This window comes from Lepidochelys kempii, chromosome 27 (genome assembly GCF_965140265.1).
Source record: "Lepidochelys kempii isolate rLepKem1 chromosome 27, rLepKem1.hap2, whole genome shotgun sequence".
Lineage (NCBI taxonomy): Eukaryota > Metazoa > Chordata > Testudines > Cheloniidae > Lepidochelys > Lepidochelys kempii.
Genome location: NC_133282.1, coordinates 13,384,564 through 13,412,348, shown reverse-complemented (window position 1 = coordinate 13,412,348; position 27,785 = coordinate 13,384,564). Strand labels below are relative to the sequence as shown.

At 48.1% G+C, this 27,785-nt stretch overlaps 2 protein-coding genes across 5 annotated transcripts; one reads left to right on the top strand and one right to left on the bottom strand.

Moving 5' to 3' along the window:
* The first annotated feature begins 1,986 nt into the window (after positions 1–1,986).
* Positions 1,987–20,466, top strand: UBE2Z (ubiquitin conjugating enzyme E2 Z). Of its 2 annotated transcripts, XR_012156430.1 has the most exons (8): positions 1,987–2,575; positions 5,319–5,391; positions 7,113–7,300; positions 9,058–9,169; positions 10,088–10,200; positions 11,116–11,206; positions 13,507–13,884; positions 19,407–20,466. XR_012156430.1 is itself a non-coding variant. In XM_073326338.1 (7 exons), the coding sequence occupies exons 1-7, from the start codon at positions 2,235–2,237 to the stop codon at positions 13,675–13,677; spliced, it is 1,089 nt and encodes a 362-aa protein (XP_073182439.1). In that variant the 5' UTR covers positions 1,987–2,234; the 3' UTR covers positions 13,678–15,877. The 2 variants fall into 2 exon arrangements, 1 of the variants encoding a protein (XP_073182439.1); XM_073326338.1 differs by lacking the exon at positions 19,407–20,466 and having other exon boundaries at positions 13,507–15,877.
* Positions 15,848–26,926, bottom strand: SNF8 (SNF8 subunit of ESCRT-II). Of its 3 annotated transcripts, XM_073326339.1 has the most exons (8): positions 26,802–26,926; positions 24,647–24,697; positions 20,891–21,029; positions 19,962–20,066; positions 18,771–18,843; positions 17,471–17,612; positions 17,102–17,176; positions 15,859–16,407 (listed from the first exon to the last, which is right to left on the bottom strand). In XM_073326339.1, exons 1-8 carry the CDS (start codon positions 26,853–26,855, stop codon positions 16,270–16,272), a joined length of 777 nt encoding a protein of 258 aa, XP_073182440.1. In that variant the 5' UTR covers positions 26,856–26,926; the 3' UTR covers positions 15,859–16,269. The 3 variants fall into 3 exon arrangements, with proteins under 3 accessions (XP_073182442.1, XP_073182441.1, XP_073182440.1); XM_073326340.1 differs by lacking the exons at positions 24,647–24,697; positions 26,802–26,926 and adding an exon at positions 24,339–24,626 and having other exon boundaries at positions 15,854–16,407; XM_073326341.1 differs by lacking the exons at positions 19,962–20,066; positions 20,891–21,029; positions 24,647–24,697; positions 26,802–26,926 and adding an exon at positions 19,864–19,955 and having other exon boundaries at positions 15,848–16,407.
* Between the last annotated feature and the right edge of the window lie 859 nt (positions 26,927–27,785).

The window sequence follows — 27,785 nt, the reverse complement described above, 5'->3', positions numbered from 1 at the left end:
CCCCAGGTTCGAGGCTCAATAGCAGGGTAGGCAGCTATCTCTATGAGAGGGGTGGGGGTTTAGCATACGCCCCTTTCAGCTTCTTCCTGTGGCTAGCTTAGGTGGCTCTCTCTTCCCCATTCATTGTATAGGGAGCTTAGGCACCTAACTCAGGCTCTGTGGATTGCAGTGCTGTTCCTATGATTTTCTGGGCGCCTAAAAGTTAGGCATTGTGATGCTGAGCATCGTGGCTCATACGTCCCCATGTGGAGCCCATCCCCTTGAGCCTATCTAAGGGTGATGCTTGCATTTATTGCAGTGTAGTTGTAGCTGTGTTGGTCCCAGGATATTTGAGAGACAAGATGGATGAGGTAATAAATTTGATTGGACCAACTTCTGTTGGTGAGAGAGGCAAGCTTTTGGTTTATGATAGACTTATATCTTCTCAATGATACCTGCTTCATAGGGTCTGCCTGCCTGGTGAGTGTAGATTCTATGTATCAGGATGTATGCAATATGCCTACTCTGAAGTGAGTTAGCTAGTTTTAATGAAAAGCTCTATATACATCAGGATCTTAAAAAGCCCAAAAACCTGTCCATCTTAAGTACCCAGTTACAAGGAAACAATCTGGAGTCAGATATTGTTGCTTGTTTTATCTGGCCTCTTCCAGTGTAGAATTGTACCCAAGGGGGAAAAAGTGATTAGTCAGTCAGCCATGAGTCAAGTGATGAGACAGAAGCACAGAGTAGAATCCCCATCAGCTGATTAGACTCTTTGATATTTTCCCATTTGTAATCTAAATTTCAAGACTACCCTTAGCACTAGGTGTCAGGAATAGCTGTGGAATAACTGGATCTTACAAGGGGATAACCTAGAACAGGGGCTGCTGTGGCAAATTGTACAACATACATAAAAACACAGCAAAGGTACTTTCATCTTAGGATAAACTGTTGGGGGTCACCCCAGAGCAGGGGGTGCACAATGACCCCCTGATCTACACCGGCAGAGACCCAAGGACAGGTGAGTTTTCCTAATCCAGGGGTTCTCAAACTTTTGTACTGGTGACCCCTTTCACATAGCAAGCCTCTGAGTGCGACCCCCCCCTTATAAATTAAAAACACTTTTTAATATATTGAACACCATTATAAATGCTGGAGGCAAAGCGGGGTTTGGGGTGGAGGCTGACAGCTTGCGACCCCCCATGTAATAACCTTGCAACCCCCTGAGGGGTCCTGACCCCCAGTTTGAGAACCCCGGCCTAATCCCATCTTCCAAATTGTGAATCACAACTCCTGATTGGGAACCTTTTTCTATGGTGAGGGTGTATTGTGGGGGTGGGGGGATGGAGCTCCCCTCCCCTCTCCTCTCCTCCGCAAGAGATATTTGTACAGATGTTTCTAAACCTGTTTATTTTCTATGCACTTCTTTTATTTAAGGTGCCAAGTCGCCCTCCCCTCCTCCTCACCCCTCCCTGTTGGTCTAATTGTAAATAAAAGGCCACACATTGCTTTCGGGTATGTTAAAGCATGGATTGCTGGGAGGTGTACTCTCACTGTGTTGCTCCTTTCTAGCAGAGAAATGAGTCACTGCAGACTGCACTTTGGCCTTCCCTGGCCTTTGTGACTCACTCACTGAATTTGAAATTACTTATTACATTTGACTTTCCCTGGCAGAGATCTCTTCTGCCCTCTCTAATATCCTGGGACCCACCGGATTCTCCCTGCACTGCATGCATCCAGGCTGTGATGCCATGTGATGACATCATGAATGCCGTCACACTGATACAGCATCACCCTCCACCCATGTCATGACACCCTGGCACCAGCCTAGCTGCACAGAGCCCTGCCCCCTGCAAAGTCTTGCACCACCAGGCCACGCCCACTGCCTCCTGGGCATGAAAAGCAGGGCACTCCTCCTCCTCCTCCCCGCTGCTGGGCGTCTCGTTGATTGGATTGACACTCTACTCCCAGAGAAGACTCTATGGTCCGCAACTCGTTGGTTGAGGGTGGGGGACGCTCTAGTGAAAGGCGTCTCCTGGGTGGCCAGCTCGGGAGCGACACTCTGCAGCCCGGAGGCGACTCCATGGTGCTGAGCGGAGTGCTCGCGGCGGCGGCAGGGCGGGGCGGGTGGACGCTCTGGCCCGGATTCGGCGGTGGAGGAGCCGGGGGAGGGCCGCTCTGGCCGGCGGACTCGCTGGTGTGGAGTCCCGGAAGCTGCGCTCTCCCAGACGGGGCAGGGGCAGGGGCCGCGGAGAATGGCGGAGAGTCCGGCAGCGGAGGAGGCGGCCGCGGCGGCGGTGCTGGCGGCCGCCACGAGCGGCGGGGTCCCGGCGGGGCCCGGGGGCGGCGGAGCGGGCAGCCCCGGCGTGTTCATCCCGGCCGAGCTGTGGGCGGCGGCCGGGTTCGGGGCGCCCCCCGCGGGGGCCGGAGCCCCCCCCGGGAGCGGCGGGGCCCCCCTCGCCGGGCTGCCCGCGGCCGCCGCCGCCGCCGCGGCCGGGGCCGCGCTGCTCACTCACTCCGCCTTCTGGGACCCCACGGTGAGCGGCGACTGGGACAGCGAGAGGCCGAGCCCGGCCTGCCTGCTGCGGATCAAACGGTGAGCGAGCCGGCCTGGCCCGGCCGCCTCCGGCCGGCCTGCTGCGGATCGAGCCGGGGACCCCCGCCCCGGGGGTGGGTGTGTGTGTGTGGGGGGGGGGGATCTGTAACTACAAACCCCGTCTCCCGTGGGCCCCTCCCCCAGGATAGCGCGCGCCCCAAACCCGCCCCCCCCCCTCTCCCCGGTTCTGCCTGATCCGGGCCAGCCGGTTCTGCGGCATCCCCCGTGGGGCTCCAGCGTCTTTCCCTGGGAGCTCCGGGCCCAGCCAGTACCCCGCCTGCCTGCTCGGGACCCGGCGACCCCCTTCCCCAGTGCCGCAGTCCTTTCTCTTCCTGCCTTCCTGCCGCTTCCTGTAGCCAGGGGCTTCCCAGGCGAAATCACCGCTGAGTGAATGCCCTGTCATGGTGACCGCTCCTTGCTCTGTTCTGGATTTCTCTCCCGGCCCCTCCCCCGAAAAGAGCCGGTTGTCCGTGCTTGGGGCCTTCCCCCTCCCTCTAAAAGGAGTACGAATCTTTCCCCGTCCCATCTTGATCTCTTCCAGCGTCTTGCCCTTTGAGCCTAGGGTTTTGGGACTGGCATTACCAACACCCACTGTCCCATCTGCCCGTGGGCCATAACCACTTGGGTCATAACCACTTGGGTAGCCTCTACCCTATGGATGTCATCAGCATCTGTGCTAGGGACAGGACGAACTCTTCCATGTTGTTCTCTGTGGCCTGAGGCCACCTATGGAGACACCTATATATCCTAGGGAAGTGGATGCATTTCTTTATGCACTGGCACTTACAGCTTTCCACAAGGGAATGTGAGACCCCCACACACGGGGGGAGGGAGAGCTCAGTGGTTTGAGCATTGCTAAACCCAGGGTTGTGAGTTCAATCCTTGAGGGGGGCATTTAGGGATGGGGGGCAAAAATTGGGGATTGGCCCTGCTTTGAGCAGGGGGTTGGACTAGATGATCACCTGAGGCCCCTTCCAACCCTGATAGTCTATGATTCACTCATCACCCCTTTGATCTTGTCCCCAGAGGTATCTGCAGCTCTCTAGGTTTTAGTAGGCTTCCCCAGGGTTAGGAGAACGTTCTGTGCATCAAAATGCTTTAGATTCCCTCTGGCTTTGTTGACACAGTCTAGTTTCAGCTCGCTGCTGCTCGAGACCCAGCGTGCTAATGCCGCATTGTATTTATAAAGCGCTTTTCATCCAGACAGATCCCACAGTGATTTGCAGGGTGTATAAATGTAAGATCATGTATCCACGTCTCGGGTGGAATGTGATAGCTGTTCTCCACGTGCAGCAATGTGGTACAGCACAGGAGATGAAGCATCCCATGTCCACATGAAACGTCCTGGGAAATATACTAGACAGAATCAATTATCCACCACTGAAATTTGGCAATTCATATGGGTCAGCAGCTTCTTGCTAAAACTGCCGTAGTCTATTTCGGTGATCACGTTTATCATTTTAAAGGGGGGATTAACAGAAACTTCCTCCCTCTGTCCCCACCTGGTTAAACCATTCGTGCTGCTACCAGTGGCTAAGAAAATGTATGAGTTGTTGAGCTGAGTTGTATGAAGTCATATTTTGCCCCATCCATGCAAGGATCTCAAAGCCCATACATTGAATTCAGCCTCACAACTGCATTTTTGCAGGTGCATACAAGAGAGGCAAAGTGACTTCCCTGAGGTTAACAATGAAGTTGTGTCAGAGACAAGAGTAGCATTCTGATTGCCTGATTCTGTCCTGTGCATTCAATATAAGATGATACCTCACCTGACCAAAACTGCCTCTACTTAATCTTAAAATTTAATCTGTTGTGCCAGCTGTGTGCCAATGAGTGATCTGAAACCAAGTATCTCTGTGCATCTGCAAATTAGTAGTCTTGTATTAGATCAGTAGGGCAATAGGTTTCTTTTTTGTGTTCCTAGATTGAATTTTATAAGGTGTTACTGGCCCACCCATAATCCTATTCTTTCATTTGCCTGAGTGGTGCTAACTGAACAATTCAGCTATTTCCTGTCTAACTGCAGTATTAGAGGCTGCCTGTAAAAGGATTGCTCACATTAGGTCTGGCATGTTGATAAACTTTAAAACAATATGTTGTTGTATTGTTATAAATATTGGCCTTATTTCAATAGATTCTTCCTCTTCCCTCCTCACAAACATTACTGCTTGCCAAATGATTGCATATCCTTGTTCTACTGCTGGTTACAAAACTCCTAGAACTTCACCATAAGATGGTACAAACTATGCTTCCAGTCCAAATGGATGAAAGCACTAACTTGATAAGAAGTTGAGGTTCTCCTGTCACTTCAGAAGTTTCATCTGCTTAGTCATACTGCTGAAACTTTAGCTCAGCTCAGTTTTCTTTACGAACAGGAAGACTTTTTTTAAAATCCTTTTGTGGCTGTGTGCAACTCACCTCAACACAGGGAGCAGCACTCTCGCTGTTAGAGGTAGAATGCTGCTGTATGTCCCCCAACTCACAATGAGTCATATCTGATGCCATGTCTCTTGTTATGTATTTTGAGAGTGTGTGCACTCCTTCTCTCCTACAGCTCTTCTTCTGGATAAGCAGGAACAGCTTAGCCAGAAAACAATGAAGCAGCAACAAAATAAAAAAACAAGTGCTTTCAGTAACAGGTTTATTTTGTCTCTCACACACACTCTTTCATACTCTGTTCTGTTCCTTGAATTGGTCTGGACCCCGAGGGAGATAATGGCTAATTCCTGTTTTCTTTGTTCAGGGATATCATGTCCATTTATAAGGAACCACCCCCTGGAATGTTTGTTGTGCCTGATCCCCATGATATGACTAAGGTAAGTGAATATCCAGAACTGATCCAACTTTCTCCTTCTGTGTGTCTTCTTTTGCTGGCTACTTTAAGAGTTAATCCATATAAGGCTTGTCCATACCATTTTGGGGAGAGGGGTAGGGAAGAGTCCCATAGATCATCCTCAAAAGGTTGTAAAAGAATAAAGCAGCTTAAATTTTCTTGGGGACAGTGAGACGGGGCTGTGTTTTAAAACTGGAGGGGGGCTTTCAAGGACGCTGACTTTGTGAAGTGATAAACTGTGGCTCTGCAGATCAATCCAGTAGATCCGCCATGGCCATATGACTCGGTAAAGCACCTGTCCTGCTGGTTTCATGCTGCCAATGCTTGAAAACGATCAGTGGGAATGTTGAGGAACAGCTGACTCCGCTGTGAGCACCACTGGGCTATGGGAAGCTTCCATCAGAGACTGGGGGTGGTAAATGTGGTAGTCAGGAGGCATCTGTGCATTGGGTGCAGAAACTTCAGATTAGGCCATGATTCAGACCCAAGCTTATGCAGAGAGGTGTAACTTGCACTCCCTGTGCTAGCCTGCATCCTTGTGCCCCAGTGGAGGTGTTCTTGGGAGATGCCTGTCCATGCACTTTCTGCTAAGTGTCACACTGCAGTCAGGATACCCTAGGAAGCTTGCAGACGCTGGCTGCTGAAAGGATGCATTTGATGCAGTGCATCTCCCAGCCTCCATGCCATATCCAGTCTTTGGGCTGCACTGGTTTCCTGTCAGGCTAGTGGTGGAGGAGAAGTTGCCTCCTCTCTTCCTGTTGCTGCAAGCTTTTCCCGCCTCTCCGACGATCTTTCCACTTCCAGGTACCACCAGCACTAACCCCTGGCTGACGTGAGGCCTTTGGGTTTTAAAATACTGCAAGGGAATAATAGCTCTTGGAGAGAATTCCTATACACAACAATACTCCATATTCTGAGTGTATACTCAGTATTTTAATCATAACTTTGGTCCAACTTGATGCTGGAAGCTGAAAATACACACCCATTTTCCAACAATGCATTAGATCATTGACCATGTCTTAGAGCGTCTTAGTCTTGGCCTCTTCTTGCAAATCACGAGGAGTTAAGAAGCATTTAAAATTGATCAAGTGAGCACATTTGAAATAGCACAGAAGGAAATAATCTTGCTCAGGTAGTAATTTCACCTGCATGTGATCAGGATCTTCAGAGGTAACTTTACAGTGAGGAGAGAATGCTCCTAACCATAGGTCCTGGCTGAGGAAGGTTAGTGATCCGTTTAAGTACAAATCAGTGCAGTATCTTCAAACTAAGAAAAATCCTCTTGCTGGTGGAAATTCAGAAGTTGGAAAATAAAGGTTGGGGATGGAAATAGGTAGTGAATATTTTTTCTTGTTAGTTGTGTGTTTTGTTTTTAAATCTTTCAACTTTTGAAATGTCGAGCTCTTCCGATGAAGTACTGTTTACTCTGCATTTGGCTGCGCAGACATGGAGCGGATGCATGTGCAAGTGTGTGAGGCATGTAAATACGGCTACGGGGGCATGCATTGCGCACAGGTGTGGCAGAGAAATGTATAAGTGAGTCTGGCAGGGAGGGGAAAGAGTGGACTGTGTATGATGTGCTTGTGGGAGAGGCCTGGTCGTGAGCTCTGTATCGCGATTTCTTGCACTTGTTTGGTTTTGTTGAAAATTTCACAGTGCTGCGCAATTTTGAAGTGGTGCGCAAGATGGGCTTTTGTTTTACAGATTCATGCATTGATCACAGGCCCATTTGACACGCCTTATGAAGGGGGTTTCTTCTTGTTCCTGTTTCGCTGTCCTCCAGATTATCCCATCCACCCACCAAGGGTCAAACTGATGACAACAGGGAATAACACAGTGAGGTTTAACCCCAACTTCTACCGCAATGGGAAAGTCTGCCTGAGTATTCTAGGGTAAGAGAAGATTTCAGCTGTTTCAGGGGGAAGCCAGGAGTTTGCTGTAGGCAGTTCTCTGCTGTATGTGACCCTCTTTGCATATTTAGGTCCTGATCCTGCAGTGACATCTGCCTGCACAGACTCTCTATGGAGTTGCTTGCACGATGGAGGCCTTAAAGCTGCCAGAATTTAGCAAAAATGCGAGTCTGACTTTCTTTGAACCTACAAAAGCCAGGACTGAAATTCTGTTCTCTCACTCCATTGTGCCTAAGTAGCACAGCACTCCTCCCATCTCCCCCATAGAGTTTTGGCCTGAACTTTGCATTTCTTCTGCTTTTGCGGTTTGAAGGCCGACCCTGATTGTTGTTTGAATGTAGGGGGGTTTTTTTTGGTGGTTTTAATTTCCCGTGTGTGTGTGTGGTTTTTAAAAAAGAAATTAAAAAAAAAAAAAAGAGAGCCACTAAGAACTCCCTGGAAAGCTGTTTAACTGCTTCTCTGCTTCCGCTTGTGCTTGGTGCAAAACCATGAGTAGGATAATTATTTTAAGTCCCCACTAGAGCACTGCCTATTCAAACAGCGGTTTTACAAACTTTGGCTCCAATTCTGCAGATGCTTAATTTTAAGCATGGGAGCAGTCCCATTAGCTTCAATTGGACTACTGTGCTTAAAGAACATGCATGGATGGTCCCAATCCTGCAAACACATCATCCCTTCCCTGACACGTTAACAATGCCAGGGCAGGATCTTGAGTGCCGCTGGGCACAGTGCAGCTCAGCGTGAAGCCAGTGCAAGTGGCAGAGGCTTGTCGTCTCACAGTGTTGGGTCCTAAATTAGAGCAAACACAGAACAATGGTTTAAGGAAGGAAGACTATTCATTGATGTGATGGGAGGGGGTTTGAAACGGGAGGCACTGAGTTGGGCAGACCACCTCAAGCTCTTGGGACGTGCATCAAACTGAAAGGCGCAGGGGAGGTGGAGGGAAAAGGAGCAGCAAAATGAAAGGGTTTAGAAAGTGTCTCATGTGCCAGGTGCATCCCTCTTTTGAAATGCTGCCATTCCAGGGGGGGAAAGGATCTGTAGCAAAGGGCGGCCAATGCAGAGTTTGTTGTTTTTTCTAGAAATGTCCCTCTGCATAAAGGTGTGCGCACCCCTGCATGTGGCATAGGGACCAGTAGATCTTTGTTACTATAGGAGGCAGTGTTGCCTAATGCATAAGACGACTGGACTAGGATTCAGACCTGAATTCTAATCCTGCTTCTGCCACTGATCTCCCGGATGACCTTGGGCAAGTCACTGCACCTCAGTTTTCCCCATCTATAAAATGAGGATAATGATACTGACCTCTGCTGTAAAGTGCTTTGAGATGGAAAGTGCTATATAAGAACTAGGTATTATTATTCGAGCAGAACATTTTTCAATATTAACCCTGATGTTGGGCAGTTTCCCCAGGCGTGCTACTCTTTTCCGTCTGCCAGGCACTTCAATGCTGGCAGTAAAGTGAAATTTACAAAAACCTTACTTATCCAGATTAGTGTTCACAACTGGGTGAAAAGAAACACTAACTTCAACCATAAAAGCTTCTGAACACTGCAGATCATTGGGGGCTCCCTGTTTTTCTTGTCCACTTCCCCTTCTGGGTAGTCCCCTCTAGCTTTTTCTGATTTCCTAAACTGGGGTTTGTTGATCTTTGAGAATGGTAACAGTGAAAGGGGAGGTCACTGAGTCCTATTCTAGGTCTTGTGTTTAAATACGTTCCTGTGTTTATGATGTTTCAGCACTTGGACTGGTCCTGCTTGGAGCCCAGCACAGAGTATCTCTTCAGTCCTCATCTCCATACAGTCACTGATGACTGAGAACCCCTATCACAACGAACCTGGCTTTGAGCAGGTAATACTTCTGATTGAGCATGGTTTACTCCAGTTCTGGAATGACTTGACTCCCGTGTCGTTGTCGTCACACACTCTCACACACGCTCTCCAACTGTGTCTCTCTGCAAAAGGGAATTCAATCAGTCATCCTGAGGCTATTCAAGTCTTTGGTGTTCATCTCTCCAGATACCAGCGATGGGTGTCCTGCAAACACCTCTGGAAAGGAGAGCTATTTTTAGCTGAAGGGAGTGTTGTCTAGTAGTAAGAGAACTGGGAGATTCCTGCTTTCTGTTTCATTCTTTGTTGCGGAGTTGCTGTGACCTTGAGTAAGTCTGTTAACTGCGCCAAGCCCCAGTTTACCCCACATAATACTACCTGACTTGCAGAAGAGCTCAAATACTTGTAATTCCTTTTGAGATTTTTATGGTGGAATATCCTGTCGGTACTAATGGTCACCTGGTTTATACAGACAGCATGGGTTTAGAAAGTGTTTAACCTTCCTGCCACAGATCCCATTTTAATTTACATTATAAGAAAGGTAGTGGAATTAACTGGAAACAGACAGAAAACTGATTATATCTGCAGCGGCTTTTTCTTGTTCTGCCAATCTGTGCTGAAAGTAAATGGCTTCCCTGGGATGTATTGTGTCCTACGTGACCCAAACTGCTCAGGTTATCCTGGTCTACGGTCCCTAAGAGAGAAGGAGAGAGAGACTATTGTGCTGGCTTGAGTTGATCCATCTCCTCAGCTACCCGAATCCTGGGATCTGGGAACATGTGGAATCTCTTACCAGCTTTTCAGGATAAACTAGATCACTGTACTTTGAGCAGGCAGATCTGAGGAGAGTTCGCTGCAGAGTGTGAAATCCTTATGGCCCGAAGGGAAGGGATAATACCTGTTTACCACACGGACTCAGTGCAGCAATTTCCATTTACAGGAGAGGCACCCTGGGGATAGTAAGAACTATAACGAGTGCATTCGGCATGAGACTATCCGAGTAGCCGTGTGCGACATGCTGGAAGGAAAGTGTCCCTGTCCTGAGCCTTTACGGTAGGTAATGGGGATAGAGGAGTGAATGCACAAACATGGCCCCATCTCGTTCTGAACAGTCAGGGTCTGCTTTAACTGGGCGCTTCTGTATGCTTCATGTTCGCTTGCTAAGTTGCTGTGAGGGGCTGGATCTCTGTCGAAGGGGCAGCGTCCTATGTTGAACAGGGTGCCAGGAACTCTTATCTTGGTGTTTCCGAACTCCTGAGTTCCAGTCCTAGCTGTGTCACGGTGGGCACTTCTAAACCCTCTGTTCCCATTCCCATATTGTAAAGGGGGATGACGTGTCTCTGTCTTGCTTGCACGGGTGGATGGCTAATTGTTCCTGATGTGTACTGAGTATAATATTTATACAGCACCTGCACTTGTTCCCTGCCCTGCTTTGTCTCACGATACATCCAATTGCTATATGACGACCACCTCCTCCTGCATACTCTTGTTCCTGGTGTGGTGTAATTCAGCAGGGCAGTGACACAAGTTAATGCAAACCCCATGTGTCTGAGGTTCTGCTGAGCAGCGGGATGATTGCCTCAGTTGCCAGGGCAGATTTTTTTGAATGCTTGGATCGTCCACGTACATTTTTAAGGCATACACAGAGTGTTGTGGATTAGATGAATGACACGTTTGCTTAACTGAATGGTTTCAGAGTAGCAGACCTGTTAGTCTGTATTCGCAAAAAGAAACGGGGTACTTGTGGCACCTTAGAGACTAACCAATTTATTTGAGCATAAGCTTCTGATGAAGTGAGCTGTAGCTCACGAAAGTTTATGCTCAGATAAATTGGTTAGTCTCTAAGGTGCCACAAGTCCTCCTTTTCTTTTAACTGAATGGAGTCTCACGTGGCCACGAGGTGTTGAGACCATCGCTTAAATGCTCGCTCCGCCTGCATTGACCATGTGCTCTTTTGTGGCATTCCAGGGGTGTTATGGAGAAGTCTTTCATGGAATACTTTGACTTCTACGAGGGTGCATGCAAAGAGAGGCTTCACCTCCAAGGACAGACAATGCAGGTAAGCTGCTGGCAACCCTCCTTTCCATGCTACGACTTAATTAGAAGGGTGCAGTTTAATGACCTGTTAGCTGGCACATCAACACTTCCATTTCTTACAATCTATGTGGTGAAAAGTGTTGTCTGCTTGCTGAGATTATTTTTATCTTGGCTACCTCCTTCAGCCACGGTAGCCATCAGCTTGCCTCTTGACGTGGCTAATTTAGGAGAGAGGAGAATGGGAGCTCCTTATTTGGAGGGAATTTAAGAAATTCTACCCTTCATGTGCTTTGATTTCACATCAGCCATGAAATAAGGCTATGAGAAATTCCTATTATGTACTGTTTTTCCTCTAACACAAAATGTCTGCTTAATTCTCTGTCTGTTGGTGCCAATTGTACTTCATTTGAAAGTTTTCTGTGAAAGGCAGAATTTGGGGGGGTGGATACACAAGCTTAAATGTGCTTGTATTTCCTCTTCATGTGGATCAGGGCCCTACAAGTAGTGTTGGATGCGGCCCACATAACATATTGTGGGCTACATATGTGGCCCACAACGGTAAATAGGTTGAGGACCACTGGTCTATCCTCTGACTCATGCTAAGAGAATAGGAAACTACCGCTGCTTGGACAGTAGTGTGATTCCAGTAGGGCAGTTCCTATGTCCCGGTCAAAGGTTTAGCTAGCTGGTGGTTTTTCTGCTGGCTCTGGCTATGCATCGCTGGAGTTCTAGGATTTCCTCTAGTCTCTTCTTAAGGGCCTCATCACTGTGTTACTCATTATGCAATACAATCCTGAGAAGTGGGGGGTGAGGCTTCTTCCTGCTCTCCAATCCTGAGAACAAGCTCTTGCAATTTTTTATCTGCACTAGCCTACGTGTGGAATCAAAGGTGCTTTGCTGAGGCCTGGTCCCTTGAGGTGCCGAGTGCCTTCAATTTCCATTGATTTCGCGGACCCAGTACAAGCCACTGAGCTTTTCCTAGCACTGCTCCTGAGCCACTCATCAAAAAAAACCTGCTTTTTCTTACTGCTGATTGCTAAGATATTTCAGTATGAATAGAAGCTGCTTCTGCTCTAATCACCCATGTCCTGACTGTCCCATTAAAAGATATCACCATTGATGAAAGAGAGAGGTGATTAATTTACAACCGAATATCTACCCATGCCCTTCATTGTCAACAAACAGCCCTGTAATCCATAAAATGAGAGCACCCGCAACGCATGACAAAAGCAGACCGCCTGTGTTTGGACTGAATAGTGCCACCAGGCAACACTGTCTGACTCACATCAGCTGGAATCTTTAGTACAGTGACTAGAGAGGGTTATGACTTGAAGAGTTATTTGGGAATGGCACCGATCACATTCTATGGTCATAACTGCTGCAGCTGCAAGGAGCCGTAGTCCTGGACCAGAACCCCATTGTGCTAGGCGCTGTACAAACACAGTGCTGGTCTTACTGCTGTGTTCCTGTCCCCAACCGTTGTAAATTGTAGCATAGACCCACTTCATTAGATGAACCACAGATAAAAGAAAGAATAGTGTGAAAATGAAGCCATTCCAAAACGTTGAGGTCAGTGTCGTCGTCAGCAGCTTTCCCATGTGAGCATAGTGTTTGGGAAAGAAGCTGGCTTTTTGGTTGTTGGAGTCTAAAGTCCTCCTATTTATCCCAGAGCAGGTACAGCATGGGCAGTGCAAGCTTCCTCCCAATTGCTCTGCAAGTGTGGTCCCATCAGGGTGTGAGGGTAGAAGCTAAATCTCTCTTGCCTGTTTGCCACTGCCCAACTGCGAGTGACTGTAGGCAAGTGTGGTCACTTGTGTGCCTCAGTTACACTATCTGTAAAATGGGGGTGATACTTGCCTTTCTTTATAAAGCCTCTATAGCACTACACGAGGTGTTAGTTACTAAGTCCTTAGTCTTTCCTACTGAGACTGTCCCTCTCTCCTGCCTGAGACCAATCCATCAGTTCTTTGAAACTCTGGTTCAAATCCAGCCAGTGTCCACTCAAACCATCTGGCTGCGGAAGGTAAACTGAGTTCCCTCAAGTTTATTTTGCTTGGTTTTTTTTCAGAGTGCGTTTAAAAGAGCCAAGGTCCCCTATGCTCTGCATTGACACTGACGAACCCCTAACGTGCTTGGCAAAAAGAGGTTTAACCAGTGTCTTTGGCCAAAATGTCTCTCCTTGCCCTGCAGTTATCTGCTCAGTTGCTGTTGCCTGCCCTTGTGGTGGGTGTGTTTCATAGATGCCACGTAGAGTGTGATGTACTTTAGCACCATATAAGTGTGTGTCTAAATCTTGTGTTCCTTCCTCCTCCCCACCCCCAGGATCCTTTTGGTGAGAAACGAGGCCACTTTGACTATCAGTCCCTATTAATCCGTTTGCAAGGAATTCGGCTGAAGGTGCAAGAGAAACACCAGCAGGAGAATGTAGAAATAGACTCTGACAGCAGCTCCTCGGAGACGGAGACAGACACTCAAGGGAGCTCCAAGGCTTAGAGGTCTCTCTCTATGTGAGAAACCCAATTGTGGGGATGGTTCTGTCTTCGAACTCTAGAATTACCCCTGACAGACTTGAGAACCAAGCCAAACCCAGAGTGGCTAGAGCTGGAAGAGGTCTTCTGTCTCCTTTAATGCTCTGGTGGATACTGAACAAGAGGACTTCATGGTAGACAAAGCCAAGCTTGTGATAGGCTACTCTAAAAGGTACTTCCTATGCTAGAAAGCTGGAGCATGTGGCATCAGGTTATTTTGGAAACACCTACACTGGGTGGCTTTTTTTTCTTTATTGGATTAAAACAATGAGATGTAGAATGCAAGTCCGTTTTACAGCTTTTCTGTTCTTAAATACCCAGTATGTGCCCTTCCCTCTGGCCATGCTGAACTCCCAAGGACCAGAGCTGTAGGAGCACTTGGCTGGAGTCCATGATACTAAGGGGCCCACTTGCTGCTTGCCTAGGGTTAACTTCTGTCTGGGGAGAGGTGGGGCACAGGTGCTCTGCATAAGCCCATCTATCTGCTGGTATCTCTTCTAGACAGACCAAAGATAAACAGGGTGGACTCCTAGCTTTCTTTCTGAAAGCTTCATCCAGTCCCTGGGTTGCTTTTGCTGACTGGACTTTAGGTGGAAGAGGGAAAAGGGGAGGGGAAGGGGGGAGGAATGGATGCAAGCTGTAAAAGCTTATAAATCAAGAGCAGATGCTTTTACCCTGGAAACATTGGAGAGAAAATCACTGGGGTTTTTTTAAAAAAAAAAAACACTCCCTCCCTCCCTCAATCTAATTTTGTTGTATTTGTTGTTTTGTTTTTTTTAATCTTTGGCTCTTCTAAATGGAAGTGCTGTTTCCTTGACTGCTGTTTGCTTTCAGCCCCTGAAGTCAGTGTTGTGTTTGTTTGTTTTTTGTTCTTCTGCTAATATTTTGATCCAGGACAAATAAAATGCTAGGATAAGGGACATTTATAAGCAGGGAGCCATCTTCATGGAGCGAATGTCAATAGCAGCAGAACATTCCCTTGCCAAACTTGGCTAGTGGTAAAACTAGTTCTTAAAGCTTTGATAGTTCTAACAGCAGTGTCTCATTTTGAGCAATTCATACCTCTTGGGCAGGTGTCTGCTGGCTGTGTGTGCCATTACATCAAGGATGTATTTAAAGTAAGGGACATGGAGATGAAACACACCCAGGTCAAGCAGGCAGATAAATAGGCCTGATTGAGTTTACCACCACCAAACTGGGTGGTAAAATGTTTCCCAGATGAAGGGCTTAATCTTGTTTTACAAGAGCACTGATTTAAAAGTTGAGCACATACTATGGTGCACCAAACCACCCCCTCCCCCCAAAAAAAAATTCCTTTGCTATAATCCTCTTATTCTTATTGTGGCATGGAAAGAAGCTCCAGGTCAGGTAACTTTGTTCTAAAGAAATTGTCTTTTTTGTAGATCAAACTGCTGTTTTCAAATGTCCCATGGGTTGGTGAATTATTTTCAATACAGATTGTTTCTGTAGAATATCAACTATTGTAAATTTCATCCTGCTACTTAAGGAGCTTTGAGAAGTTGAAAGATTCCTGAATTCAAGCTGCCATTTAACAACTCAACCTTTCTATTGAACAAAATCTCACCTTGGGTCTGTCATTGGTGTGGTTTAGAATGGAACCCTATCTTCTCTGAAGGGAAACTTACATAGGACACACCAGCTGGAAGTAAATAAAGCAGTTTACTCCTTGATATAAGGTTTCATGGAGGCATATTGGTATGAGAAGTCTGAGCTGTGCTACTGTGATGCCTGTTTAATCCCCTTGTAAATTTCACTGGTTTCATAAATCAATAGTATCTCCACTTTAAAATGGGTTAGAGCTGGGCCTCTAATGCCTTCATAAGGCAGATCTGGTTCAGAAATATGTATGTGGTGCATGTGGCATTACCATCCACACACAAAATGCCTTACTGTGGACACCATTCACCTAAGCATGTGGCTGTGAACGTATTAGTTTTATAGCGTTGTTACCTGTCCTGCTGTTTCTGAATGTTTCCATTTCAAAGTGACAATCCTCAATGACTGCTCTAGGCAGACATGGTTTAGTGACAGAATTTTAGACCTAATGATTTGAAAATATATGCACAAGAGTCACTATAAAACACCTTGTTTATATATAATTGTACATAAGATTTTTTTGTGCAATAAAGTTTGTTTTGGCAGAATCTAGACTATTTATTTTTTCATGGGGAAGGGACTTGAGTTTACAGTAGTTTCCTAAAACACTTCACCAGAGCAGGGATGCTGCTGGGGACAGTTAGTTTCTACAGCTGATAAGCTCAGAGTGGAAATTTACCCTTTAAGGAGGTAGAATCACTTTTGCATCTCTCCTATGTTCTAGTTTAGAACAGTAGACCTCTGGATCACACAGATGGTAAAGGTAGTTTGGTTGGTACAATTTGAAGTTAGTTAAGCATATATAATTTTGATCAATTGGGTAACCTGGGGATTTTTTTTTAAACAACTTTATTTAAAGTTAAATGTCCTCCTTCAGGTAATACAACAGCAAAGGGGGAATATGTACAGGTGCACACAGCTCAGTGGTTCCTCTTAACAGTCAGGGTAGTGCTTCCTTTGCTTCCTCTGGAGTGATTTCCTGAGAGTAAAGTTCTGTAAAGAGAGCAGGCAGCCAGTACTGAGATTCCCCTGGAGCTTGTGTGTCAAGCCAGGCCATGCCTTCCTTCAGCAGGTGTTCCTGTCAAAATAGACCAAGGGCTCAAAAGCTGAATGGAGAAAACAAGGATCTGCCCAAAAAAGTGAAGCAGGGCATACAAGTACACAAGAACCACTTCTGCATTCCAGCTCTGCTACAGGCAGGAGAAGGAAGAGCCCCATGACTCAGGTTAGCACTAGACAGGGCTTCCTTCGCCCCACTCTAGCTGCAGGTAGTTCAGACATCTGTATGATCACCCCCTCCATTACTGGAAGTGTTCTCACCTGCTACAAATATATTTAAAGGCAAGTGGCTATACTGACTTCACTACAGCTATCTCCATCTGTCCCTGCAGTAAGTGAAGATTTTATGTTCAAAAAGTATTCGAGAACCATGGATACAAAGCCAGAGCTGGTGAGTAAATTTTACAGAATTAAGGAAGGTGCAGCCCAGATCCCAAGGCAAGAAATGAAGTATGTACATAGTTCATAGCAGCACCAGTGAAAGGTATGGACCTGCCCTTAAGAGGATTCTGCCTTAGATCCTGTCTACATTAAGTCTTACGGGGTAAAGAACTCATTTCCTTTCTCCCTGGTTTGGTCCTGCAGACTAGATGGTAGGACACAGTAAAAACAGTTTAATCCCATTACGGTGGCGCTGGTAGTGTAAATGCAACCCTAACCCTACAACAGCATGTAATCCAAACCAGCATACCACACAAGGTCCACGTACATACCAGCACATGCTTGGCACGTTCCATCTCCCACTTTAAACTGGACTTGATCTCGCTGACAGTTACATACCCCTTTTTCTGAAATAAGAGAAGAAAAAAAGTGTTTTTAGTAAGACAATGATTTCAGTGCACAGTTAAAGCTCTTACCTATCTGCTAATGAGCTGGACTTAATATCAGAGTCCATGTTTTGGTAAGTCTACTTGCCTACATGTTCATATCTTTACAAGCTGAGACCCTAGGTTCTCACTCGTATTAGAATTTAAACTCTTCATACCATCTATTCCTTATCTACGGAGCCTGCCCAAGTGAATCAAGGGTACCCTGGGACCCCTTAGGGGTAGCTTATACAAAAGAATCTCTTGCCACAGTACCTCAGCCAGCTGCAAAACCACTGTGTGATCCATGTTCAGTTCAGCTGGTACAGACTGGATCAGATATGTCCCTCCAACAGGAATAATCCCAAAGCCACTGCCCAGAACCTTCAGCTTCTTGATAGCTCGGATGAGATCGTCCCTGAAGAGGCGGTGGGAGTGAACATAAGACTTTGAAAGAAAAGCTTTTGCTCTTCACTTGAGCCAGACCCTAAGTGATGTAAATAAGGGACAACAGCTGTACAAGTGGCAAAGTTAAGGTCTGAAAGGCAGAGGCCAACCATGCACGTTAAGTGGCTACAGTTATTTCTTCTCATGCTAAGCACCTCTGAAAAGTTATCTGCTATCTGTTTAATTTTTCATTCATACTTACCAAGAGGCAACAGCAACCAAAAAAAGATTGCCTGCCTTGCTTCCATTTAAGGTGTGCTCTGATTCCAACAGGATCATGAGATGGTCACTTAAACTGTTTGAGTGAACTCATCCTACAAGTCCTGTGAACGCCAACACTAAGTTGCCAAAATAAAATATTCAAAAGACAATCTCAGGCCCAAAATTCAGATCCTGTAAGACAACCTTTTGTAAACCCTATCAACAGAAAGGTCTCCAAGCAGAAGAAAGTTGAAATAATGAAAGTTCAGTAGAAATTGTTATTTGTTCAAGTAATACTCTCTAGCAGGTGGACGGGTACATAGTAACACCTTGCTAATGCAAGAAAAAAAAGTGAAACTCAGTCTACTTTCACTGTTCAAGTGAATCTGTGGCAAAAGTATGAATTTAATTTTCATAAGACATTACACTTAACATACTAAATACAGATTTCCCTATCGTAGCAGTCCTTTTAAGTAACACTCAATGTACAGGCAATGTAAAGTCAAAAATAAGATTTCTTTTTAAAAATTAGTCTGTCAACTCTCCTCTATGCAAGTAGACTGATTACATTGCAATACAGATTGAGTTGTTTCACTTGCAAGACTTTAGTGTAATTTGTCTTAATATATGATTTGCAACTGTTACCACACATTCTGATTATTAACTGAGTATCTAAGCTATCACAGCAATATTTTGTATACTGTAATCTTGAGAGGAGCTCCTCCAGCAGGCATATAAATTTATAATAGGGCATTGCTTGCAACCTTAATTATGGACTCACTACTGATAGCTTCATAATTATGAAGCTATCTGGGGTCATATTAGCAGCAGAACCACCTTCAGGTGCCTGCCTAGATTAACTGTCACTTTTTATTCATGCTGTTTTCAGGCTCCCCTGGGTTACAACACAGCTCAAGCAGCTACTCACTGGCTGACATGCTGGGCAAACTTCCCTCTTCCCTTTAGCACTTGCTGATGAAGTTCCTCCAGGGTTATGAGACCTAGAGAGAACAAATGAGGGAGGTGATGTTAATACAGAGAAAAAGTTCCTTTTCACATTTGCCATTATCTTACATGTTCCTTTCATTTATGTAGTCACTTTAATGTGTTTTTCACTGTATTCGATTTCACAGCTTTAGGTAGGATATTAAAGGTCTAAACATTTTTATTCCCAAATTGAGAGTACTGTGGAGTTGGTTGCTGTTTTCTCCCATTAATGGATCAGGCACATTTAATTAAAAATGGATTGCAAGGTCCTTGGGGGCAGGGACTGTCTTTTTGTTCTGTGTTTGTCCAACACCTACCACCATGAAGTTCTGGTCCAAAACTGGGGCTGCGATTCAAACTAACAGCAGATGTCACACACACGACATTACCTTACAATAAATGCTTGCATAATAAGTTGCTTACTCTAGATGTCGGAAGTATTTCTAAATCAGGCCCTTACTTATCACTTTTACTTTGCAGGATATGAGGCCAGTTCTTTAAAATAAGAGTTTGGTCAAGTTCTTTCTTTAGCAATAGTGGGCCAGAAATTCATTTTTCTTTCTCTCTCTATGTATAGTTGGAAAAAAAAATCAGATCAATTACTAATCCCCCAATTCTTGCTGTGAACCGGACGTACTGCTACAGGCTCACCAAGCATATTCTATGGCAGTGTTAAGCGACATCTTTGCTGCTAAAAAAGGTGTGGGAAGTTTACATTGTAATAACACACGTTCGCTATTTCACTATAAAATCCTATTGGTGACTGCCCGTAGGTAGCTTTTACTGCATTGTAGCTAGGCGACGTCAACGCTATCCCCTCTCACCCACAATTCAGCTCACCTAGCTACAGCGCGGTGAAAAAGCCACAGAGCCTTGCCTCCAATGGATTTTCACAAAAGCTGTGTGCGTGAGCTACCTCATTGTAAAAACCATGCTACCCTTTTTTACTGGAGCGGAGCCGGAGCCAAAGCCAAAACTGTTTTCTCGGCACTTTCTGAAACCCACTCAAGTACACCACATACTGAGCGTCTTACCAAGCGCGGCTCGGTTTCCAGAAGCACCTTGTAACATACAGCCGGCGGAAGAAAGTATTTGCTCCTGTGCTCAAGAGGCAAACGTGTAGAGTCCTCACCTCCATTTCTGTGTTTCAGAGCCAGACAAACTTCAACAATCTGAACACCCAGCTCATAGTAGAAATCTCCAACTCCCAGCATCTCTGACCAGAATCCTTTACCAGCTGCAAAGGAAGGGGGAAGAAAAATCAAATTAAGCATCACTGCTATTCTTCTTCCTTAACAGCCTAATCCTGCAAGCACTTTGGCCCAGATCCTCCAAGGTATTTAGGCTCCTAAATACCTTGACGGCTCTGAGCCTTACTGATGGCAGTAGGGCTATTCTCAGTCACAAGCACCGTCCCCTGTAGGGTTTGCAGGATTGGGCCCTGCGAAAAGGTGATACAGCAGCCCAGAAGGAGTTATGGGAGCTCTGCCTATCGCAGGCTCGGCAAGATGTATAAGGATTGTCCTCTTTTCCTCTGGCTGACAGACTAGAGACTGTCACACTTGTCAACTGAGTTACTTTATTTTCGGTTGTTCATGTGTTTTTTTGTTCAAACAATAAAACATGTCCTAAAGCAATGGTTCTCAAACTTTTGTACTGGTAACCCCTTTCATATAGCAAGCCTCTGAGTGCTTAAATATATTAAAAAGTGTTTTTTAATTTATAACACCATTATAAATCCTGGAGGCAAAGCAGGGTTTGGGGTAGAGGCTGACAGCTCACAACCCCCCATGTCAAAACTTCGTGACCCCCAGTAGGGTCCTGACCCCAGTTTGAGAACCCCTGTCTTAAAGGAAAGACCTTACGCCTGGTGCTTGCTTCCCTTCCCAGGCTGGCAAAACAGCCCATCAGTTTTCAGACCCTAAGAACCAAATCCCATCATCTTTACTCACAGCTCCTATCAACTTCAATGAGAGATTTTACTGAGAAAAGACAATACAAATTGTCTCCAAACTCAATCATGACATTCAGTCTTAAACCTCTCCTGCATATATTCCTTACATGCCAATGGATCCACTCCGATGGTTGCGCACATGTCCTGGAACTGGACCCGAAACTGGGGATTTTTACGAATCTCTTGCTTGTGTTTGCTGGCAAACTCTTCTAAGTTGGTCTTAAACATGTCCAGTTGCTTAGACATCTGTAAGTGACGGGTAAAGAGAGGAAAGCATCTATGACTGAACGCTTGCTTTATAACATTACATAAAAAAGCATGGCATGGCACTGACGTACAAAACATGACAAGGTCCCTGGCTAACCACCACAGACACAAGAACAGCCAGACTGGGTCCGACCAATGGTCCATCTAGCCCAGTATCCTGTCTTCCATCAAAGGCCAGTGCCAGGTGCTTCAGAGGAAATGAACAGAATGGGAATAATGAAGTGACGCATCTCCTGTCAGCTTCTGGCAGTCAAGAGGTTTAGGAACACCCAGAGCATAGAGTCTTAATTCTTTTTTGAATCCAGTTTATATTTTTGACCTTCACAACTTTTAAGGTCAGGCTTGACAAAGCCCTGGCTGGGATGATTTAACTGGGAATTGGTCCTGCTTTGAGCAGGGGGTTGGACTAGATGACCTTCTGGGGTCCCTTCCAACCCTGATATTCTATGATTCTATGAACATCCCCCAGTTCCACAGGCTGATAGTGCATTGTGTGAAGTGCTTCCTTGTGTTGGTTTTAAACCATCTGCCTATTAATTTAATTGGGAGACTCCTGGTTCTTGTGTTATGTGAAGGGATAACTAACACTTCCCTATTCCCTTTCTACAGCCCAGTCATGATTTTATAGACCTCTATCGTATTCCCCCTTAGTCATCTCTTTTCTAAGATGAACAGTCCCAATGTTTTTAATGTCTCGTATGGAAGCTGTTCCATATCCCATATCATTTCTGTTGCCTTTCTCTATACTTTTTCCAATTTAATATATCTTTTTGAGATGGGATAACCAGAACTGCGTGCTGTTTTCAAGGTGTTGATATACCATGGATTTATATAGTGGCATTTGATATTTTCTGCCTTATCTGTCCCTTTCCTAACATTTAATTTTTTTTTTTTTTTTACTGTAACTGCACATTTGAGCAAATATCTTCAGAGAACTATCCACAATGACTCCAAGATCTCTTTCCTGAGTGGTAACAGCTAATTTAGACCCCAATATTTTGTATGTATAGTTGAGATGTTTTCCAATGTGCATTACTTTGCATTTATCAATATTGAATTTCACCTGTCATTTTGTTGCCCAGTCAGACAGTTTTGTGAGATCCCTTTGTAACTCTTTGCAGTCAGCTTTGGATATAACTATTTGAGTAATTCTGTATTGCCTGCAAACTTTGCTATCTCACTGTTTACTCCTTTTTCCAGATCACTTATGAATATGTTGAACAGCCTTGGTCCAAGTACAGATCCTTAGGGGACTCCCACTATTTACCACTCCACTGTGAAAACTGATAATTTATTCCTACCCTTTGTTTCCTATGTTTTTACCAGTTACTGATCCAGGAGAGGACCTTCCCTCTTATCCCAGGACTCCTTACTTTGCTTAAGAGCCTTTGGTGAGAGACTTCAAAGGCTTTCTAAAAGTCCAAGAACACTATATCCACTGGAATATCCTTGTCCACAGGCTTGACGATACCCTTAAAGAATTCTAACAGATTGGCGAGGCGTGATTGCAAAAGCCACATTGATTCTTCCCGAACATATTGTGTTCATCTATATGTCTGATAATTCTGTTCTTTACTACAGTTTCAAACAATTTTCCTGGTAGTAAAGTTAGGTTTACTGGACTGTAAACTCCAGGATCGCCTCTGGAGCCGTTTAAAAAACAACAAGACAATTGACCATAGGGATCTTAGATGGACTATATAACAGAAGACACGTAATGAGAAGTCAGAATCCTTTTGTGTGTTTAAATATATATTTAAACAAGCAGGCATAAATAATGGAGTAGACCATACTAGGGCAGGGATGGCCTGGCATTTACCAGAGGCAGTTTTCAGAGGTAAAATCATATTTTATTTATTTATTTTTTTTTTTTACTGTCCCCGAAAAAACTAGTTAGTCCCAGTTTAAGGCATTTTCTATTTTAGAAACTTTTTCATTAACGTAGGCCATATTACACTTAGATTTCATTACATATTCAAATTGTGGTTATATAAGACAGTAGATGCGTGGACTAATTTAAGGTTGCACAAATAAGAAGTTAAACTGCAGTGAGTGTAATAATAATAATATAGGTAATTGAAATACTGAACATCAGAACGTCTGTGTACATTTTGGTTCAGTGTTTTCCTCAAGGAAGCTATATATGTAATGACTCATTTCAGTATTACTGAAACAAAAGTCAAAGACAATCGATTATATGAAAACGCCAATAGTGCAGAGTTCTAGGCTTGAGGCATTAACCAATGTGACAAAGTTCCTCCTCTACCTTGGTGGGTTTTGCGCTTATCGGCGGATTTGCTCGCCTTGGAACTTCACGGCAGCCCTCAGTTTGGCCGTTTTCATGAACCCACAGTCCAGGTCAACTCCTCCTGTGTCTGACCAGGAGTTGGGAGGTTTGGGGGGAACCCAGGCCTGCCCTCTACTCCAGGTTCCAGCCCAGGGCCCTGTGGATTGCAGCTGTCTAGAGTGCCTCCTGGAACAGCTGTGCGACAGCTACAACTCCCTGGGCTACTTCCCCAAGGCCTCCTCCCAACCCCTTCTTTATCCTCACCATAGGACCTCCTCCTGGTGTCTGATAATGCTTGTACTCCTCAGTCCTCCAACAGTCCACATTCTCACTCTCAGCTCCTAGCGCCTCTTGCTCCCAGCTCCTTGCACCACAAACTGAAGTGAGCTCCTTTTAAAACCCAGATGCCCTGATTAGCCTGCCTTAATTGATTCTAGCAGTTTTTTTGATTGACTGCAGGTGTTCTAATCATCTTGTCTGTCTTAATTGTCTCCAGAAGGTTCCTGATTGTTCTGGAATCTTCCCTGTTATCTTACCCATGGAAAAGGAACCTACTTAACCTGGGGCTAATACATCTGCTTTTTTTTTTTGCGCTTCAAAAAAAAAAAAAAACTACTCTCCTGTAGCCATCCGGCCCGACCCTGTCACAGCAAGCAGAAGCATGCAGATTTGCTGCCTACTAGTTCAGGTCCATTTGGTCATGCAGTGTTCTGTAATGGACCAACTCTGATGTAGTGAATCGACTGAGCATTTGAATGGATGTATCCAAAGTTTGAAAAGGTTCATTCTGGGCTTGCTGAACTTGCTGGACACTGAGACAATTCCCCACTTCCCAGTTTAAAGTGGGATTAAGCTGGTATTTACTTGCATCCTGCCCTAAACTAGTTTTCCCCAGGAAATTACCAACCTTGCAGGGGAGGCAAGATAAGGGGTGGAAAGCCAGCTGAAGAGACTGTTGGCAGGTGTTTTTTGGGGTGGAGGCAGAGATATGGAAGGCCTACCTGGTGCACACAGAAGAGGAAGGCTGTTCTAAGCATAGTTCTTGTTGTGAAGAAGGGCCCTAAAATGTAAGTGGGAGGAAACTTCACAGTCACCCATGACTTCCAGATTTCCAGCCTAAAAGCAGGTAAAACTAACAGGTGCAGTCCTCTTGTTTTTTGCCAACATCACCGCATCAAGCCACAATAATATACAGGTGGACAGCTTCAGTTCCTGAGCATGTTGCAAAACCTCACATTCCTTCCAACTTTCAAGTCCACCGCATACCAGCAATGGTCCCTTCACACTCAACTTGGAGCCAGCATCTCACCTGTGCCAGTTGGTCTTCAGCCAGCACTGTCCCTCGCTCCTTGTATTTGGCCTAGGAGATAAAAAAATCCCCCTAATCATTTTATTTAAGTTTTTCAGAGGTCACACATGGGCTGAGACCACTTCTCCTCTGCAGGATCCCCCACCAGTGCCACCACCATTTCTGCAGTATGTCTGCATTTTAAACAAGAAAACCCATCACAGACTTGCTCCCCACCCACCAACCCTTTATCCTCAAGAGAGAGGATCAGCTACTCCTGGGTTTGGGTGACAGGGGTGTCCTACAGCCAGTTGCTTTGAAGAAAAGAAGCAGTCGTTTCGAAGTTGCTGGGGGAGGAGGGAGGACTTTAAGTTGTCAAAAGGGGTACTCAGACCCAGCTGAATTTAGGGCAGGGGGGTACAGGCTCTCTGCACCCTGAGAAGATGGAGAATTCAGACCCCACTTACTCGAGGGGAAAAGGGCGCCCCCTCGGACGAGGGAAGGGGGGGGGGGACCCGGCGCCCCCTCGGACGAGGGAAGGGGGGGGGGGACCCGGCGCCCCCTCGGACGAGGGAAGGGGGGGGGGGACCCGGCGCCCCCTCGGACGAGGGAAGGGGGGGGGGGGACCCGGCGCCCCCTCGGACGAGGGAAGGGGGGGGGGGGACCCGGCGCCCCCTCGGACGAGGGAAGGGGGGGGGGGGACCCGGCGCCCCCTCGGACGAGGGAAGGGGGGGGGGGGACCCGGCGCCCCCTCGGACGAGGGAAGGGGGGGGGGGGACCCGGCGCCCCCTCGGACGAGGGAAGGGGGGGGGGGGACCCGGCGCCCCCTCGGACGAGGGAAGGGGGGGAGGGACCCGGCGCCCCCTCGGACGAGGGAAGGGGGGGAGGGACCCGGCGCCCCCTCGGACGAGGGAAGGGGGGGGAGGGACCCGGCGCCCCCTCGGACGAGGGAAGGGGGGGAGAGACCCGGCGCCCCCTCGGACGAGGGAAGGGGGGGAGAGACCCGGCGCCCCCTCGGACGAGGGAAGGGGGGGAGAGACCCGGCGCCCCCTCGGACGAGGGAAGGGGGGGAGAGACCCGGCGCCCCCTCGGACGAGGGAAGGGGGGGGAGAGACCCGGCGCCCCCTCGGACGAGGGAAGGGGGGGAGAGACCCGGCGCCCCCTCGGACGAGGGAAGGGGGGGGAGAGACCCGGCGCCCCCTCGGACGAGGGAAGGGGGGGGAGAGACCCGGCGCCCCCTCGGACGAGGGAAGGGGGGGAGAGACCCGGCGCCCCCTCGGACGAGGGAAGGGGGGAGGGACCCGGCGCCCCCTCGGACGAGGGAAGGGGGGGAGGGACCCGGCGCCCCCTCGGACGAGGGAAGGGGGGGAGAGACCCGGCGCCCCCTCGGACGAGGGAAGGGGGGGAGAGACCCGGCGCCCCCTCGGACGAGGGAAGGGGGGGAGAGACCCGGCGCCCCCTCGGACGAGGGAAGGGGGGGAGGGACCCGGCGCCCCCTCGGACGAGGGAAGGGGGGGAGAGACCCGGCGCCCCCTCGGACGAGGGAAGGGGGGGAGAGACCCGGCGCCCCCTCGGACGAGGGAAGGGGGGGGGGACCCGGCGCCCCCTCGGACGAGGGAAGGGGGGGAGGGACCCGGCGCCCCCTCGGACGAGGGAAGGGGGGGAGGGACCCGGCGCCCCCTCGGACGAGGGAAGGGGGGGGGGGACCCGGCGCCCCCTCGGACGAGGGAAGGGGGGGGGGGACCCGGCGCCCCCTCGGACGAGGGAAGGGGGGGGGGGACCCGGCGCCCCCTCGGACGAGGGAAGGGGGGGGGGGGACCCGGCGCCCCCTCGGACGAGGGAAGGGGGGGGGGGACCCGGCGCCCCCTCGGACGAGGGAAGGGGGGGGGGGGACCCGGCGCCTACAAGGTCCGGGGCGAGGCAGCTGCGGGGATCCGGGTGCAGGGGCGGACTTGGCGCCCCTCTCTCTGGAGCAGCGGGCGGATCGCAGCCTCTGCGGGATGGCGGAGGAAGGCGACTCAACCCCCGCCGGGCCCGGGATACGAGAGGGTGGGGGGGGCTCCGGAGCGACGCGCCCCCAGATCTGGGGCGACCCCCAGGATCCCCAGAGAAGGGAGGGAGGGAGGGGGTCTCGGCCCTCCGGGGTCGGGGGGGAGGGAGGGGCCCCGGCGCTCACCTCCGCCAGCTTCCTCTTGGCGATGGCGCCCGCCCCCACCCCGCGCCGGTGCATCCCGGCGACGGGGAACCGCCCGGCTCCCGGGACGCGCTCGAGCGTCCGCCGAACCGGAAATGCCTCGCGGCAACGTCATCGCCCTGCGACAGGAAGTGGCTTCCTCCCTCCCGTCCTAAGGGGGTGGGGCTAACTCCCACTCCCCGCCAATGCGCCTGCGCCTTCTCGCTGTGGGGGTTGATTCCCCTCCCCCCCGAGATTCTAGGGGTGGGGCTAATTCCCCTACTACCGAAAATCTCGGGGGGTAATACGCCCTTGTACCCCAAATCCGGGGGGGGGCTCATACCAATTTGTACCTCCAAATCCTGGGGGAGGGGCTCATACCAATTTGTACCTCCAAATCCTGGGGGAGGGGCTCATACCAATTTGTACCCCCACAAATATAGGGGGAGGGGCTCATACCACCCCAAATCCTGGGGGAGGGGCTCATACCAATGTGTACCCCCACAAATGTGGGGGGTCAACCTCCTACCAAAATCTTGGGTGTTGGAGTCTAATCTCCCCGTCTACCAAAATCCTGAGGGCCGGGGGCGGGGAGGGATAATCCTGCTAGCATCCCCTCCAAAATCGGGGGGCTGACTCCCCACATTCCTGGGAGACCAATTCCACTGGCAGCCTCGAAATAATCGGCAGAGGCGGTTGAGTCCCACTTGCCCCCAGCAGCTCTCTGATTCCTTCCTTCCCCTGACCTCAGCCCTGAAGGGTTCACTGTACCCCCTGCCTTCCCTCCAACGCTGTGGGTCTGTCTACACTGCAGTGTAGCACTCCTGAGGGCATTCGGCGCCAAACAATTAAAAATTATGCACCAAAATATTTAAAACGCTGCGCACAATATTTTAAAATTCTGCCAGTTTTATTTGTCAATAAATACATGCAGAGGCTCCAGCATGGCAGTGGGGAGCACAGGCCACTGGCTGCACAAAGGTGGGA

Coding starts and splice junctions, on each gene's coding strand:
- UBE2Z (XM_073326338.1), top strand. CDS start 2,235: ATGGCGGAGAGTCCGGCAGCGGAGGAGGCGGCCGCGGCGGCGGTGCTG. Junction 9,170..10,087: donor ACGAACCTGGCTTTGAGCAG/GTAATACTTCTG, acceptor TTCCATTTACAG/GAGAGGCACCCTGGGGATAG. Junction 10,201..11,115: donor CCCTGTCCTGAGCCTTTACG/GTAGGTAATGGG, acceptor GTGGCATTCCAG/GGGTGTTATGGAGAAGTCTT.
- SNF8 (XM_073326339.1), bottom strand. CDS start 26,855: ATGCACCGGCGCGGGGTGGGGGCGGGCGCCATCGCCAAGAGGAAGCTG. Junction 21,030..24,646: donor CTGAAGACCAACTGGCACAG/GTGAGATGCTGG, acceptor CGTCACTTACAG/ATGTCTAAGCAACTGGACAT. Junction 17,613..18,770: donor TTTGCCCAGCATGTCAGCCA/GTGAGTAGCTGC, acceptor CCGCCTCTTCAG/GGACGATCTCATCCGAGCTA.